The sequence below is a fragment of the Taudactylus pleione genome, unplaced genomic scaffold (assembly GCF_031769625.1).
Source record: "Taudactylus pleione unplaced genomic scaffold, aTauple2 ptg000019l, whole genome shotgun sequence".
In the NCBI taxonomy this organism is placed as follows: Eukaryota; Metazoa; Chordata; class Amphibia; order Anura; family Myobatrachidae; genus Taudactylus; species Taudactylus pleione.
In genome coordinates, this window is record NW_028284421.1 from 3,014,425 (window position 1) to 3,031,077 (window position 16,653).

General features: G+C 46.2%; 2 protein-coding genes across 4 annotated transcripts in view; one reads left to right on the forward strand and one right to left on the reverse strand.

Moving 5' to 3' along the window:
• The window catches only part of PIGB (phosphatidylinositol glycan anchor biosynthesis class B), a 48,754-nt gene extending 41,463 nt beyond the window's left edge, over window positions 1–7,291 (forward strand). For both annotated transcript variants that reach the window (XM_088444925.1, XM_088444932.1), the window contains exon 12: window positions 5,662–7,291. In XM_088444925.1, coding sequence (XP_088301051.1) covers window positions 5,662–5,781 — 120 coding nt within the window. In that variant the 3' untranslated portion in view covers window positions 5,782–7,291. The remainder of the gene's footprint in view (window positions 1–5,661) is intronic.
• Window positions 7,292–16,653, reverse strand: part of CCPG1 (cell cycle progression 1) — a 45,167-nt gene continuing 35,805 nt past the window's right edge. For both annotated transcript variants that reach the window (XM_088444905.1, XM_088444912.1), the window contains one exon: window positions 7,292–7,877. In XM_088444905.1, coding sequence (XP_088301031.1) covers window positions 7,694–7,877 — 184 coding nt within the window. In that variant the 3' untranslated portion in view covers window positions 7,292–7,693. The remainder of the gene's footprint in view (window positions 7,878–16,653) is intronic.

Sequence of the window (16,653 nt, forward strand, 5' to 3'; positions counted from 1 at the left end):
AACTTCGTCCTCAAAGATGTGAAGGGCGATGCCACAGTCTTTCCTCTTTCGGGTCAGTTGGTGGACCATTTAGAGGAGGCGTGGAAACAGCCTGGCAAAAGATACCAGCCGCAGAGACGCCTGGCGGTGGCTTATCCGTTCGCGGATAATTATTTTGCTAAGTGGGAATCCCCTCCACAGGTGGATTCTCACGTGACCCGTCTTGTCCGTAGTGCCACATTGCCGATGCCATCCATGTCCTCCCTTAAGGATGCTACGGACCGCAAGCTGGAAATCTGCCTGAAGTCCGCTTATTCCCTTGCGGGGGGGGGGCAGCACAGCCGGCTATGGCCATTTGCTGGGTTGCCAGAGCGATGGAGCGCTGGGCGGATTCATTAGAGGCTTCTTTTGATTCCGACTGTCCGGCCGAACAGGCGGAGTTGATTGGCAATCTCCGTGATTCGGCCACTTACATCAACGAGGCGGCTCTAGACATTAGTACTCTGGTGTCTAGAATTTCTTCAGCAGCGGTAGCTGCTCGTCGCACCTTGTGGCTGCGATCCTGGAAGGCGGACGCAGATTCCAAGAAGGGTCTGGAAGCCTTGCCATTCACCGGAGAAGTTCTCTTCGGTCCGGATCTGGATAAGATTGTGGCCACGCTGGCGGCAGCCAAATCGGCTTGTCTCCCGTCGGCCGCTGCTCCTTCTGGTTCAGGACCATCGCCCTTTCGGTCATCTAGGGCCCAAGGCAGGCCCAAACCACAGTCGTTTCCTCGTCAGGCTGGCCCTAGGAAACCGGTCAAGCCCCGGAAGCAGGCATGGAGTACCAGACGTCCGGCCCCCAAGCCAGATGACAATCCTGCGGCCTGACGGTCCGGGCCTCCCTTTGGGGGATCCCAGGGTGGGAGGCCGCCTGCTGCAGTTCGCCCAGTGTTGGTCGGTCACTACGACAGACACTTGGGTTCTGGAGGTGGTCTCCCACGGGTACGTCCTCTCCTTCCGGCACAGACCCCCGGCTCGATTCTTCACCACGGGTCTACCATCAGACCGGAACAAGGCTACGGAGCTGCGGAAGGTATTGCACACTATGCTCCAGGCTGGAGTTATAGTGCCTGTTCCATTCTCCCAGAGGGGCCAGGGTTTCTATTCGAATCTTTTTTTGGTACAGAAACCCAATGGGTCGTATCGTCCAATTCTCAACCTCAAAGCACTCAACAAGTCTTTGCGGGTACCAAAGTTTCGGATGGAGACCCTACGGTCCATCATTCTGGCGCTGGAACCGGGGGACTACATGGTGTCATTGGACATACAGGACGCTTACCTGCATGTCCCTATTCTTTTGCGCCATCAACAGTTCCTCAGGTTTGCAATCCGCAGCGACCACTTCCAGTTTCGGGCGTTACCTTTTGGCCTGGCGACAGCACCACGTGTCTTCACCAAGGTGATGGCGGTCATGGCGGCTTCTCTGCGGCTGCAGGGAGTCCGCATGTTGCCGTACTTGGACGACCTGTTATTGGTGGCGGGATCTCCAGAGCTCCTGTTACGCCACTTAGACCTGACCATTGCCCTGCTGCAACGGCACGGCTGGCTAATCAACTGGCAGAAGTCCACTCTAATCGTGTCTCGGAGGATTCTGCATCTTGGAGCCTTATTGGACTCGGGACAGCAAAAGATCTTCGTGACGGAGGAAAAGATCTCTGCTTTGCAGTCAAGGGTGCGCAGTTGTCTGCACAGCCGCCAGGTGTCTCTACACTCGGCGATGAGGTTACTGGGCTCCATGGTGTCGGTGTTCGACATGGTGGAATATGCCCAGTTTCACTCCAGACCTCTGCAGCACCTGATCCTGTCAAAGTGGAACGGGCTGCCTCAGTCTCTGAAGTCCCAGACGATTGTGTTCACCCCGGAGGTTCGCCTGTCCCTTGCTTGGTGGTTACAGACGACCCACCTCAGCGAGGGACGTCCATTCTGGATTCCAAATTGGATCCTGTTGACTACGGACGCCAGTCTTCGGGGCTGGGGAGCAGTTTCAGGTCCACATCTGTTCCAGGGCAGGTGGACTCCGACAGAAGCGGAGCTTCCAATCAATATTTTGGAACTCCGTGCGGTCTTCAATGCTCTCCAGCAGGCACATCGGTTTCTCCAGGGTCACCCGGTACAGGTCCAGTCGGACAACGCTACCACTGTGGCCTACATAAACAGGCAAGGAGGAACCCGAAGCCGGGCGGCTCTCGTGGAGGTGTCTCGGATCCAGCGCAATCTTCCGGCCATATCAGCGGTCTTCATCCCGGGAGTGCTCAATTGGGAGGTTGGCTTTCTAAGTCGCCAGGACGTTCATCCGGGGGAATGGTCCCTGCACCCGGACGTTTTTCAACTACTGGTGGACAGATGGGGTCTTCCAGAGATCGACCTAATGGCGTCCCGGCACAACAACAAGTTGCCGGTGTACGGGTCTCGCACAAGAGACGAAGGGGCGTCTCTGGTGGATGCTCTGTCCGTCCGGTGGACGTTCCGGTTCGCATATCTGTTCCCTCCGGTATCCCTTCTTCCACGGGTAATCCGGAAATTCAAACAGGAAGGAGGGACGCTCCTGTTGATAGCTCCCGCGTGGCCCAGACGGCACTGGTTCTCAGACCTTCAGGGTCTGTCCGTGGACAGTCCTCTGCGGTTGCCGCTACGACCGGACCTCTTGTCTCAGGGTCCTTGTCGTCACCCGGACCTGACTCGGCTGTCTTTGACGGCGTGGCTGTTGAGACGGCCATGCTGAGGTCCCGGGGGTTTTCCAGCTCTGTGGTGCGTACCATGTTGCGAGCTCGGAAACCGTCTTCCGCGAGGATATACCATCGCGTGTGGCATACGTTCTTCCAGTGGTGTCGACCGAGAGGTTATGCACCGCGGGAGTTTCGTCTGTCTCGGATTCTCGCCTTCCTGCAAGCGGAACTAGATCATGGGCTTCGCCTTGCTTCTTTGAAGGTACAGGTTTCGGCCCTGTCTGTCTGGTTTCACCGTAGGATTGCTACAATCCCGGATGTGCGCACCTTTATGCAAGGTGTTGTCCGCATTCAGCCGCCCTTTGTTCCACCTGTGGCGCCTTGGGATTTGGCTGTGGTCCTGAGGGCTCTCCAAGGACCGCCGTTTGAACCACTGGGCTCAGTGGATCTTAAATGGCTAACAGCTAAGACTGTTTTCCTTCTGGCCATTGCTTCGGCCAGACGTGTTTCTGAGTTAGGGGCTCTTTCTTGTAGACCCCCTTTCTTGGTTTTTCATGGGAACAGGGCAGTGCTCCGCACTCGGCCCGAGTTTCTTCCCAAAGTTGTTTCCCAGTTTCATGTTAACGAGGAAATCGTTGTTCCGGCCTTTAACTCACCGGGTCTTTCCGTGGGTGAAGCCTCTTTGGATGTTGTGCGGGCCTTAAGGACTTATGTTGACCGCACTTCTTCGTTTAGGAAGTCGGACGCTTTGTTTGTCCTCTATGGCTTCCGTAAAAAGGGTTGGCCTGCTTCAAAGCAAACTTTGGCAGCCTGGATCCGTATGGCTATTTCTGAAGCTTATCTTCATGAAGGCCTGCCGGTTCCTCCTTCTGTGAAGGCTCATTCCACTAGGTCTGTGGGTCCTTCGTGGGCAGCTCGACGTGGTGCCTCTGCAGTCCAGATCTGCAAGGCTGCTACGTGGTCCTCTGTCCATACCTTCGTGAGGTATTACAGGTTTGACACCTTCGCCTCTCAGGATGCTTCCTTCGGGCGGCGGATTCTCCTTTCAGCACAGGAGCGTCCCCACCCTTAAAGGATACTGCTTTGGGACATCCCCAAGGTATCCTGTGGATACCCTATGGACCCTGAAGTAGAAAATATGAGATATGGTAAGAACTTACCCTTGTTATCTCTATTTCTACGAAGTCCATAGGGTTCCACATGACTCCCGCCCTGTCGCACCTGTGCTGCAGATGGGCTTTGCTCTGGTCACCGGTTTTCCGTCTCCATCTGGTGAGAATGTGATTCTTGTATGTGTCCAGATCTTTGTTCTCTCTCTTCCTTCTCCTCCTCCGGCCTATGGCTTGGTAACTAACTGAGGTGCCTTGGCTCGGGGGCGGGGTATAGGAGGGGGACCCAGTGCATCCTGGGAGGCTGAAAGCTTAACTCTTTGGTGCCCTGCGACTGACGTCACACCTATACCCCAAGGTATCCTGTGGAACCCTATGGACTTCGTAGAAATAGAGATAACAAGGGTAAGTTACCATATCTCATATTATTTTCACACAAACTGCAAAACGCTATTCTTCACCACTTGTGCAAAGACGCTAATTAGCAGCTATTGAGAGCATTTAAGTACCCCAAATACCTTCAGCAGGCCTATTCGGGGGTATCTATAGTGATCCCCAAAGTCAGTGCATCTTTTGGGGGGTGTCAGGCGGATTTCCCCAAATCTGACGACACTTTTCGCCAGGTATGAATTCGCTGGGTCCAGTTTTCGAAGATTTCTAATTGAATACGCGGGGGCGAACACAATAGTTTTCTGCATGGAAAACCAGCGATGTTGGCGAAAAGTCCGGCATGCGAAAACTACGGGACTTTTTGCACCTAATTGAATATTCCCCTATGTCTTGTTGGGCATTTATTTCTTTCATTTAAACACCTAATGTATTTTTTTTTTTTTATTATCAAGGGCAGGTTTGATTCTGGGCAAAAAAAAAACAAAACCTTTTTCTGCTATTTTCGATAGATTGCCTATTTCTCGCCACACAGCAAAGGCAAGCTAATGCTATTGTCTGTAAATTCAAAGTCATCTAAAAAAAAAAAAAAAAAAAAATTATAATTAAAAAAAAAAAAAAAAAATGGGTACAATATATGTGTGTCTACTGCATAAATAATTGGACTGTGATCAGTCAAAGTGCTAAACTAGGCTCTTGTGCAAATGGGTTAAAAAAAGGTTTTGGAGTCTCTCAGAGCAATGTTGGAGATTCAATTCTGCAACTAAAACTACATTTACAATACAGCATAAAAGTAATTCTGCATTAAGGGGTTAATTGTTATCCCAATACAATGTGACTAGACTTTCTTTAGATTTCTATAATTGCAAAGCTGTAAAAAAAAAAAAAAAAACACATTTGCATTAACTTTTTTTTTTGTAAATTTACTGTGATTAGTGGTACAAGAGATTGGTTAGTTAATGGCCATTAATCAATTTAATTAGTACTTCCACTAGCGACCAGCCCCAGCATCGCACATGAGCAATTTTGAATTTACGGCAATTGTCTTCTTTAATCGAGACCTTTTGCCTTGTAGATGACATTATTCGGGTTTAATTAAAGAATCGTTTTTTCACATGAATGAAATAGGAACGGTGAAAAAAAAAAAAAGGAACAACAAATTTTGTATCAGTAAACAGGGCTTACAGATTATCTGGTTTCTCTACATCAAAAGACATCAAAACTACGAAAGAACACATATGGAATTATGTTGTAAACAAAAAAAGTGTTAAACAAATCAAAATATGTTTTATAGTTTAGATTCCTCAAAGTAGTTCATACGTACGGACTATTGCTATAAATATACAGCCCGTGGCAGTTCCTACACTGGCGCCTCTGAAATGTATGAGATGTTATGCAAAGCATGAAAATACTGAAACCACAACTTTAGTTTGAGCTGGACTTGCATACTTACACAACAACATTTTGTCTTGTTTATAGGAAATAAGTTCATTTCTAACAACGAACAGTTATGTAAGGACAGCATCCATATTCCATTCTCATCTGCCAGAAGGTCGGACTGGAAGCCAGATATATATGTATGAACGGAAACCAAAATGAAGGTCTTCATCTTTTGCACTACTAGGTATGACCAATTAATGACTTGATAGTCCTGTGAAGAGCCACACGGAGAAGATGGAACACTCAGTGATTACACTACAAGTGGCAAAGTTGTGAGAATAAAACAAAGCCATTCCTCCAGAGTTATGCAGATCTGTTGCTGTAAATTTTGCTCAATTGAGTCATGCTTGCTTAATTCCCCGCTTAGGGCTGTATATATACAAGCAGAATGCTCTAATGATCAGAGGCACAACTGCTTAGTGCAGCCTAGGTGTACATATGTATGATACAGTCACTGGACCTAGGGGGAGATTTATCAAAGCTTGGAAAGAGATAAAGTACCAACCAATCAACTTCTAACGGTCACTTTACAGGCTGTGTTTGAAAAATAACAGTTATGAGCTGATTGGTTGGTTGGTACTTTATATTTCTCCACGCTTTAGAAAATCTCCCCACCTAGTTCATTAACAGCACTATAAATAATATTTGTTCATTTGGCATATTCTGATGAATGTGCAGTTTATATGCTAAGTCAGTTATATCAAACCACCATATTATGCAAAGCTATACAACTGGCCCATTGGAACTTATGGTGCATACACATGGGACTGTGATCGATATCAATCATCCAGCACACCACCAACCCGCCAGCGACCTGCGATCAACGATCGCGGGTCCCTATGTAACCTGGTCGTTAATGACCAGCTTGGCCTGCATGCATGGGTGATGGACGATATCATTATCATTCATACGTTCCCGCGCATCGCAGGTTGTTGGAGGGTTGGAAGGCACCAAAAAAAAATGCACAATATGAACAATATCGTTAATATCGTGCATCTTTATCGTACCGTGTGTACGCACCATTAGTCTAAATTCTGTAACACAAATCAATACAGTAAATACATGTATTAGGGTAGGTAAACAGGATGCTGACAAAAGGGGACCCTATGTTTTGGACTGAGGGTAATCATAAACACAACAGTACAAACACTTCACAAATGAGGCTCCAGTTGGAACTGAACCCATGACCCCACCACTGTGAGGCACAATGCCAAACACTATACCAATGGTCTTATTTTTTCCATATGTGATGGAAGTTGAAGACCCCCCCTACTCCAATTATGGCCATAGCAGATCCCAAGTCCAAGAATGCTACATGTAAAAAGAAACAGTCGCATTATTGTATGCTGCCTCCTCTGACACCATTATTGCTGCCATCCTGGCAGAGAATGGCACCAACAGCTTTGGATTGGTCCAACACATTAGAATAGAAAGGACCTCTGTCAAATTGTCAGTGTATATGTGTTAAGGAACAGATTTGTCATTATAGCTTGTGTGTTCTAGGTCTAGGAATAACTAGTTCATATTGTAATTGACTCTAGGTATCATTATGGATCGTTTCATTTGTATATGAGCACTTGTTCTGCTTTTTATATGGTCCTGTTAGTTACAGTATGAAGTTAACCCAGTTTCAAAATAGACAATCTTAGAACAATGACCATGATTGAAATCATTGTATCCAGTCTCTTTATTATTATCTTACCAACAATGGTAGAACAACTTTTTAAAATCTCAAGGAAGAACTCAGGTAAGAAAGGGCTTAAAAATGTAATAGCCAGTATTCCAGTCTTAGAAAAAGGAGCTGAGCGATGCATGCCTAATAGGACAGACATGGTTACTTCTTGTGATTCAGAGATCATTGATGACATGGAGTCATGCAAACAAACAAAAGTAATCTGTTCATTACTAAAATAAAACATTAGCAAAGCTTTGACAGATTGCACAACAGAGAACACCAAACATTACTAGCATAAGAAACCAGTGATGAGGATGGTGGGACTGCCATTCAACAACAGTTACGGAGACACAGGATGCTGGCTCTAATCTAATATGTCTACATGTTCCATGCTGGTTAATATTTAGGATCGAAGGGCAGCTGTCCTAATTCTATTTCAAAATTTGCCATATGTCTTCCATTGGCACGCCCATGCTTATGCCACTTACATTCCCTTTTATATCGTGGTTGTTGCTTCTCTTCCTGTTTTCTGTGTTTGTTAGTTTCTGGATCCTCGGGAGTAGATGTGCTTTCAGGTTTTCTAGAAGAAAATATTGATTTTAAAATATGTAGAAAGGCTTTACATTGATGAAAACATGTATTTTAATATGTTTTAAAGCTACAAGTACTTGTGATTTTAAGTTCTTGAAATCAAATTTAAACTAAAGGCTTTCTAAGGTAGAGGGCACAGGAGACACACTTATCAACCAACCTTCAGTTTATACTGCAGCGCAAAGAAATACTACAGGCCTTAAAGTCAATGATGCAAGTATAACTTTTACAAGAGGCAAGGATCAAGGGTGTTGCTGCATATAACCATGAACGTGGGCATGTACCCTTGATGTTTTATTGCAGAATACTTGTTTTAAATGAGGCCTGCTGTGTTCATCAATATAGTTGAGTGAGGAATTTACTAAACAAAACTAATAAAGGTTAGCATTTTGTGCAATAGAGATCCATAGATTCAAACTGCTCATGGAAATGGTTCAAACTACCTGTTTAGAAAGCTACAGGTTGTTACGAACTGGTGAGGAAACAAGGTGTGGTTATGAAGCTAAAGATCCAGCATTTTGAGCCTTTTCTTTAAAACAAGGTGAATAATATAAACTGTGCATTTCTTCCTTTGCTATCACATCTGATAAATAAATCTATTTTTGCATCCAGTTCCAGCCTCTTTGTTAAATTTGACAAATTCTCTGACTTACATTTTTTTACACTAATATATATGTGGTATTCAGGACCTATATTGGCATTATTTTTGGACGGTACTTTAACCATTATGGATGTCCTGATTTTAGAGGTATATTGTACACTACGGACACACATATGGTTATTTTGTGTTTATACTTATATAGGTATGTACGTTCGCTCCATTTTGCTATTTTACCAATATATTTGAACATAGTGTAGAACTTTAGATCCTTTGTACAGTAGAATACTGTCACACTCATGCCCTCATCTTATACTCATACGGAATAATTTCATCTTCTATATATTATTAATAGGCATTCTCTAACATACATTTCTAATTAGTATTCTAGAAGTATATGCCCAAAATTAAAATATATAGTAGCGCTATGATGGATGATGTTCCACAATAATCGATAATAAATATCAAGTCAATTTAATATAAGACAAAAATAATATACGACAAGCTGGGTGACCCAGCCTCTACACAAAAGTGACTTTTATTCACTACCTGACTCCCGCAAAAAGCCTGGACCAACTTACGGGACCCACCATAAGGCCTTACGTTGCTTTGGGACATCAACCATCTACTTTCACACTAGAAGTATACACCGTTTATTTTTGAGGACTCCCAAGTGCTAAATATGGAATTCATACTTATGGGAAGACTGCTCTATTGGTAAAAAGGACTTGGTAATTATATACCCAATGGACATTCCCTTCTTTCTTTTTCAATATAAGAGTGGTGTCTATTGTAATTTGACCACAGTTCATTTTTGCATCCGGAAGTATTTATGGGAACAGGCATAATTTGTTTGATTAATCACGAGGGTGAGGCATATATGCTTGTTCATTTATTGTTTTTATACTATTGCTTGTCATATTTTATTTTTGTCTTTATATTAAATTGACTTGATATTTATTATCAATTATTGTGCAACATCATCATCAACTATATCTGTGTTTATTTTTTTGCATGTGTATGTAAGGGTTTGACTACCCCTTTTATTTGTAGCTGCGTGGAACATCATAACATCCCAGCGCCTGTACGATACTCTGACCAATTATAGTAACATGCCCCATAAATATTTGATGCGATTGGTATGTGGGTTAGTGTGTGTACACACACACACACACACACACTCTACTAAACTATGTACAATCTATATTTCCTTCCTGGTCATACTCCTGACACTTTCCCAGTATCCTTACAGCCAAACATTCAGGTATATATAACTGGATTCACTGATTGGCATCCAGAACGAATCCTCCATCTTCCTTACCTTGCCAATTTTGATTGGCTGAGTTTCCCTATAAGGAAGGGATCTCCCAGCCATACTTCACTCTGTGTGAACAAGCCCCGCCCCAGGCGAAATGTACGTCACAGGGAATTCGCTAACGGCCAGGTACCCTCCTGATAGCAGCACGGAGAAGAGATCCCCACTGTTACAGCCGTGCGCTCCTAGCACCGCCTGCATGCACCTACGCACAGAACCCTCAACACAGCCACGAGTGATCAGAGAACCTCCGGATCCAGTGTAGGAAAGAGCCTACTGCGAATGATCGTAGCAGTATCACGACACACAATCACCGTGGAGAGCGCTAACTGGGTTAAAGCCTGCAAATTGATTGAGCTAAGTCTCGCTGATTATTTAACTTTTGATTGGCATTTTCGATAAAACACTCAGAGTGCTTCCAGTGCTATGATAGCGGCATGTAAAATATAAATGCAGTGGAAGTTTGAAGTCTAATAAGGGTAGGTGTTAATTAACAAAGATTATAATACCCTTCCTATTTCATGCTTAAGTAGCATGTATTTTTTTTTACTTTACTTAATTGTTTCTCTCTGTGACATTTCAGTTAATATACAAGTCTAAAGGACATGATATACAAGTGTTACAGAGGAGAATTAATATTTATAATATCCCAGATATTTTAGGAGCTGATCAGAGCAATTCCCATTACCTTGCTGTCTCCCAGTTATAAAGAAAACATACAAACAGTTTTGTTACAAAAATGCGATTTACCATATCCCTTATTTTGTGTGTGCTACTGTGAGCTAATTATTTGACATTATGACTAATATCTCCTATATGTTACAAACTGACTACTGTGTTTCAGAACGGTTTCTGTTTATACCAAATGGCTCTGGGATGTGCATGAGCGATGGATGTGTGCAACTTTGACAATACTGAATCATTGTGATTTTCAACAACCTGTCATTAAGATAAAAAGTCTCTTCATTATCGCAGCAGGGCATTCTCTCGCACTTAGGAGGATCTTGACAAGATTCCCCTTTATTTGTAATAAATGGTGTATGTTTAATGTTTGTCCAACCTTATTTTAAATACTAAGAATAAATGTTAAGTTTTATCTATATTCAGATTACACAAGTAGCTGTGCCCCCAAACAAGAGTCTTCTTTCTCTTTGTTCTATTTGACGCATGTACCTTTTCGACTCTGGGGAGCACCACCAACAAATATCAACTAGCATTTATGGTTAAGGTGAAATCCTTCAAATATGGTCTCATATGTACTTATTTCACCAAAAATCCTGTACGGCTCTCGCCCACCTTTTTTTTTTTTTATTTACAAATCCTCTGACTTTAAGATATTTTTGTCCAACAGTTACCTACCCCCGACTCAGAACATACCGAACACATATAGCTACCTAGTGCTAGCACCCACCTCATATAGCAAATGTAATTATTCCTTCACCATTGAATTCACCATTCAGAATTGTGATGGTTGTATCATGTTTTTATTCAGTTATAATACTACATACAACCAGGGCTATTTTTCAGAAAACATAGGTTCAAAGACTACGGGTGGAGCTACTGGGGGCGGAGCTATAGAAAAACATTTATACTTACATTAAAATATATATATAGTGTACACACACACACACACAGTGCGCAATGAATGCAGGTGCCCTCCGTTTAGGACCAACAGCACAATCCACACAGGCGGCACTCCATCTCAATAAATACAGCACAGGAAATGTGAAAAGATCACCAACTGCCCCTTCATCAAGGTAAAACATCGTACATTATATATATATATATATATATATATATATATACACACTCTTGGGGGCGTGCCCGGCACTTACAGACACGCCGGGCAGCCCCCAAGGCCTGCAGACAGGGAGAATAGATGCCGGGCGCATGCGCCCGGCGTCTATTCTCCGGCGGTGACCGGGTCACCGCATGTTTCTCCACCCGCGGGACACTGCGTCCCGCGGGTGAGAACGGCTCCCGCAGGCTGTGAGGGCAGGGCGCACCCCACTAAAACAGCCTAGCGGGAACGCTATATATATATATATATATATATATATATATATATAATCAGTTCTTTTATACTCGCATATTCCCATGTGAAGTCCGCGCTGTGCAGCGTTCGGGACCGCTGATGACGTCACCTCACACCGGCGCATGCAAATAGCTGCGTCAGTCCTATACATACAGTCCCGAATAGTGGTCAACATATCAGACTGAGTGAGATATGTTGACCAGGAGTGCCGCACTATTGGGAAGCATATTGATATGCATTTGTGAAGGCACCCGGCATATTGTATATATGGAGGAAGGGAGAGAGAGCGATAATATTTTTTATTTTGTTTTTATAGAAAAGACACTCAAAATGGCTTTTAAAATAAAACTTATCTTATGGAAAATACATTTTGGCCTAGGACATTACATCATAGTTAATGAGAGGTTCAGGAACTGAGCTCCTGCTGAAAAAAATATGAGATATGGTAAGAACTTACCCTTGTTATCTCGATTTCTACGAAGTCCATAGGGTTCCACAGGATACCTTGGGGTATAGGTGATGACGTCAGTCTTCAGGCACCACAGAGTTAAAGTTTTCAGCCTCCCAGGATGCATCTGGGTCCCTCTCCTATACCCCGCCCCCGGGCCAAGGCATCTCAGTTACGTCACAAGCCATAGGCCGGAGGAGGAGAAGAAAGAGAGAGAAGAAAAAAAAAAAAAATCTGGACACTCACAGGAATCACATTCTCACCATAGGGAGACGGAAAAACCGGTGACCACAATAAAGCCCATCTGCAGTACAGGTGCGACAGGGCGGGAGTCCTGTGGAACCCTATGGACTTCGTAGAAATAGAGATAACAAGGGTAAGTTCTTACCACATCTCATATTTTCTACTTCAGGGTCCATAGGGTATCCACAGGATACCTTGGGGATGTCCCAAAGCAGTATCCTTTAAGGGTGGGGACGCTCCTGTGCTGAGAGGAGAATCCGCCGCCCGAAGGAAGCATCCTGAGAGGCTAAGATGTCAAAAGCGTAATACCTCACAAAGGTATTGACAGAAGACTAAGTAGCAGCCTTGCAGATCTGAACTGCAGAGGCACCACGTCTAGTTGCAAATGAAGGACCCACAGACCTAGTGGAATGAGCCCTCACCAAGGAGGGAACTGGAAGACCTTCATGAAGATAAGCTTCTGAAATTGCCATACGAATACAGCCTGCCAAAGTCTACTTTGAAGCAGGCCAACCCTTTTTACGGAAGCCATAGAGGACAAACAAGGCGTCCGACTTCCTAAAAGAAGAAGTGCGGTCAACATAAATTCTCAATGCCCGCACAACATCCCAAGTGGCGTCACCCACTGAAAGTCCAGGTGAATTGAAAGCCGGCACAACAATTTCTTCATTGATGTGAAAACTGGATACCACTTCGGGAAGGAATCCCGGACGAGTGCGAAGCACCGCCCTATTCCTAAGAAAAATCAGTAAAGGGGGTCTACAAGAGAGAACCCCGAAATCCGTGTGGCCGAGGCAATGGCCAGAAGGAATATGGTTTCAGCTGTAAGCCATTTAAAGTCCACTGAGTCCAGTGGTTCAAACGGCGGCCCCTAGAGAACTCTCAGGACCACAGCCCAATTCCAAGGCGCCACCGGTGGAACAAAAGGTGGCTGAATGCGAAGAACACCTCGCATAAAGGTGTGCACATCAGAGAGCGCAGCAATCCTACGATGAAACCAGACTGACAGGGCAGACACCTGCACTTTCAGAGAAGCCAGGCGAAGCCCATGATCCAGTCCAGCCTGTAGGAAAGCCAACACCCTAGACAGGCGGAACTCCCTAAGGGAATACCCTCTAGGTCTACACCACCGGAAGAAAGTATGCCACACACGATGGTAGATTCTTGCCGAGGAAGGTTTACGAGCTCTTAGTATGGTTTGCACCACGGAGCTAGAAAAACCCTCTGGACCTTAGCATGACCGTTTCAACAGCCACACCGAGTCAGGTCCGGGTGAAGACCAGGACCCTATGACAGCAGATTCGGTCGTAATGGTAACCTCAGAGGAACGTCTACTGACAGACTCTGGAGGTCGGAGAACCAGTGCAGTCTGGGCCACTCGGAAGCTATCAACAGTAGCGTACCTCCTTCTTGATTTGAATTTCCGTAATACCCGCGGAAGGGAAAACGGAGGGAAAAGGTAGGCAAACTGGAACGTCTACTAGACGGACAGGGCATACACCAGAGACGCCTTTTCGTCTCATGTTCGAGACCCGTACACCGGCAACTTGTTGTTGTGTCGGGACGCCATGAGGTCTATCTCTGGAAGACCCCACTTGTCCACCAGACTCCGAAAGACGTCCTGGTATAAAGACCACTCTCCCGGTTCCTCCTTGCTGGTTTAAATAGGCCACCGTGGTGGCGTTGTCCGACGGGACCTGCACAGGGTGACCCTGGAGAACCGGCTGTGCCAGCTGGAGAGCTCTTGACACCGCATGGAGCTCCAAAATGTTTATTGGAAGCTCCGCTACCGCCCGAGTCCACCTGCCCTGAAACAAGTGTGGACCCGTGACAGCTCCCCAGCACCGGAGACTGGCGTCCGTTGTTAACAGGACCCAGTTCGCCACCCAGAACGGGCAACCCTTGTTGAGGTGGGTCGTCTGCAAACACCAGGTTAGAGACAGGCGAACATCCGGAGTGAGCCCCATCGTCTGGGACTTGAGACACTGAGGCAATCCATTCCATCTGGACCGGATCAATAGCAGCAGAGGTTTGGAGTGACATTGGGCGTACTCCACCATGTCGAATACCGACACCATTGAGCCCAATAACCTCTTTGCCAAGTGTATCGACACTCGACGACACTGCAGACAACAGCGCACCCTCAACTACAAAGCAAGGATCTTTTCCTCCGTCACAAAGATCCACTGCTGCCTGGAGTCCAATAATTGCCCCGAGGTGCAGGATCCTCTGAGACGGGGTGAGAGTGGACCTCTGCCAGTTTGTCAACCAGCCGTGACATTGCAGTACCGCAATCGTCAGATCCAGATGGTGTAAAAGAAGCTCTGGAGACCCCGCTATCAACAGGAGGTCGTCCAGATAAGGCAACAGTCGGACTCCCTGCGTCCGCAGGAGAGCCGCCATGACCTTGGTGAATACCCGTGGAGCAGTCACCAGGCCAAAAGGCAGTGCCCGGAACTGGAAATGTTCGTTGCAGATTGCCAATCTGAGGAACTGCTGATGGCGCAAAAGAATAGGGACATGCAGGTAAGCGTCCTGGATGTCCAATGACACCATGTAGTCCCCAGGTTCCAGTGCCAGAATAATGGACCGCAGGGTCTCCATCCGAAACAGAGGCACCCTCAAGGACTTGCTGAGGGCCTTTAGGTTTAGTATTGAACAGTAAGACCCATTGGGTTTCTGCACCAAAAATAGAATGGAATAGAAACCCAGGCCCCTCTGGGAAATTGGAACATGCACTGCGACCAGCACCGGGCGAACTGAAGCAGGCGCCCCCCACTTTGGGGTCCCCCAAAAGGAGGCCTGGACCGTCAGGCCGCAGGTTTGTTATCTGACCTAGGAGCCGGACGTCTGGTACTCCAGACCTGTTTCTTGGGCTTGGACAATTTCTTGGCCCCAGCCTGCCGTGGAAAGGACTGTACTTTAGGCCTACCTTGGGCCCTGTGAGGCCAAAAGGACGACCCACCAGCACTAGAAGAAATCGTAGCAGTCAGAAGACATGCAGATTTTGCTGCTGCCAACGTAACTACAATTTTGTCCAGATCTGGACCAAATAGTACCTGTCCAGACCTTCTAATCCCTTTTTGGAATCCGCGTACACTTTCCAAGAACGCAACCATAAGGTGCGACGAGCAGCCACAGCTGCAGAGGAGATCCTAGAGGTGAGCATACAAATATCTAAGGCCGCTTCATTAATGTAAGTGGCCGAGTCTCGGAGATTGCCCACCAACTCGGTCTGTTCAGCCAAACAGTCAGAGTCCAAAGACGCCTCCAAATTATCCGCCCAGCGCTCCATAGCTCTGGCTACCCAACACACGGCCAGAGCCGGTCTGGATGCTTCCCTGCAAGGGAATAAACGGATTTGAGGCAGATCTCCACCTTGCGGTCAGTGACATCCTTCAAGGATGACATCGAAGGCATAGGCAACGTGGCACTTTTGACTAGGCGTGTGACATGTGAATCCACTTGCGTAGGGGATTCCCGCTTAGAAAAATAATTGACCGCAAATGGATAAGCCACGGCTAAGCGTCTCTGGGGCTGAAACCGTTTACCTGGATTTTTCCACGCCTCCTCTAAATGATCCACTAATTGATCAGAAAGAGGGAAAACCGTAGCCTCACCCTTAATATCCTTAAAAAGGCATATATGAATGTGGCCACCAAAGGATCAATATCCTCAATAACTAAAGCCGAGCGGACCGCGCGAATAAGACCAGGGATATACACCTTGGACTTAGCGTCCGGCTCTTTGGTACGGAGAGGTTCTTGGTCAGATAGATCCAGAATCTCCCCATGATCTGACGTCTCATTGTCATCCCCATAAGGAGCAGATAAAGACGCCACCGGCCGTTATGAGGCCGCAACACAGACTCCCCCTGTAAAACATCGGACAATTGCTGAACCGATGTAGTTAAGAGTATTAACCCACGCAGGCTCTGGAGAAACCTGGGAAGGGACAGGGAGACTGTGGGGTACCATCAATTGTCTCGGGAACTCCCGCATGGGTGACGACACCACTGACTGCTGGGACAAACCCGTCTGGGTAAACGCAGGTGGCAGAGCTAGCTGGCCCACAAGGGTTGTAAGCGCCTTAGCGAAACAAGCCCAGGGAGGTTCCTGTACCGGGA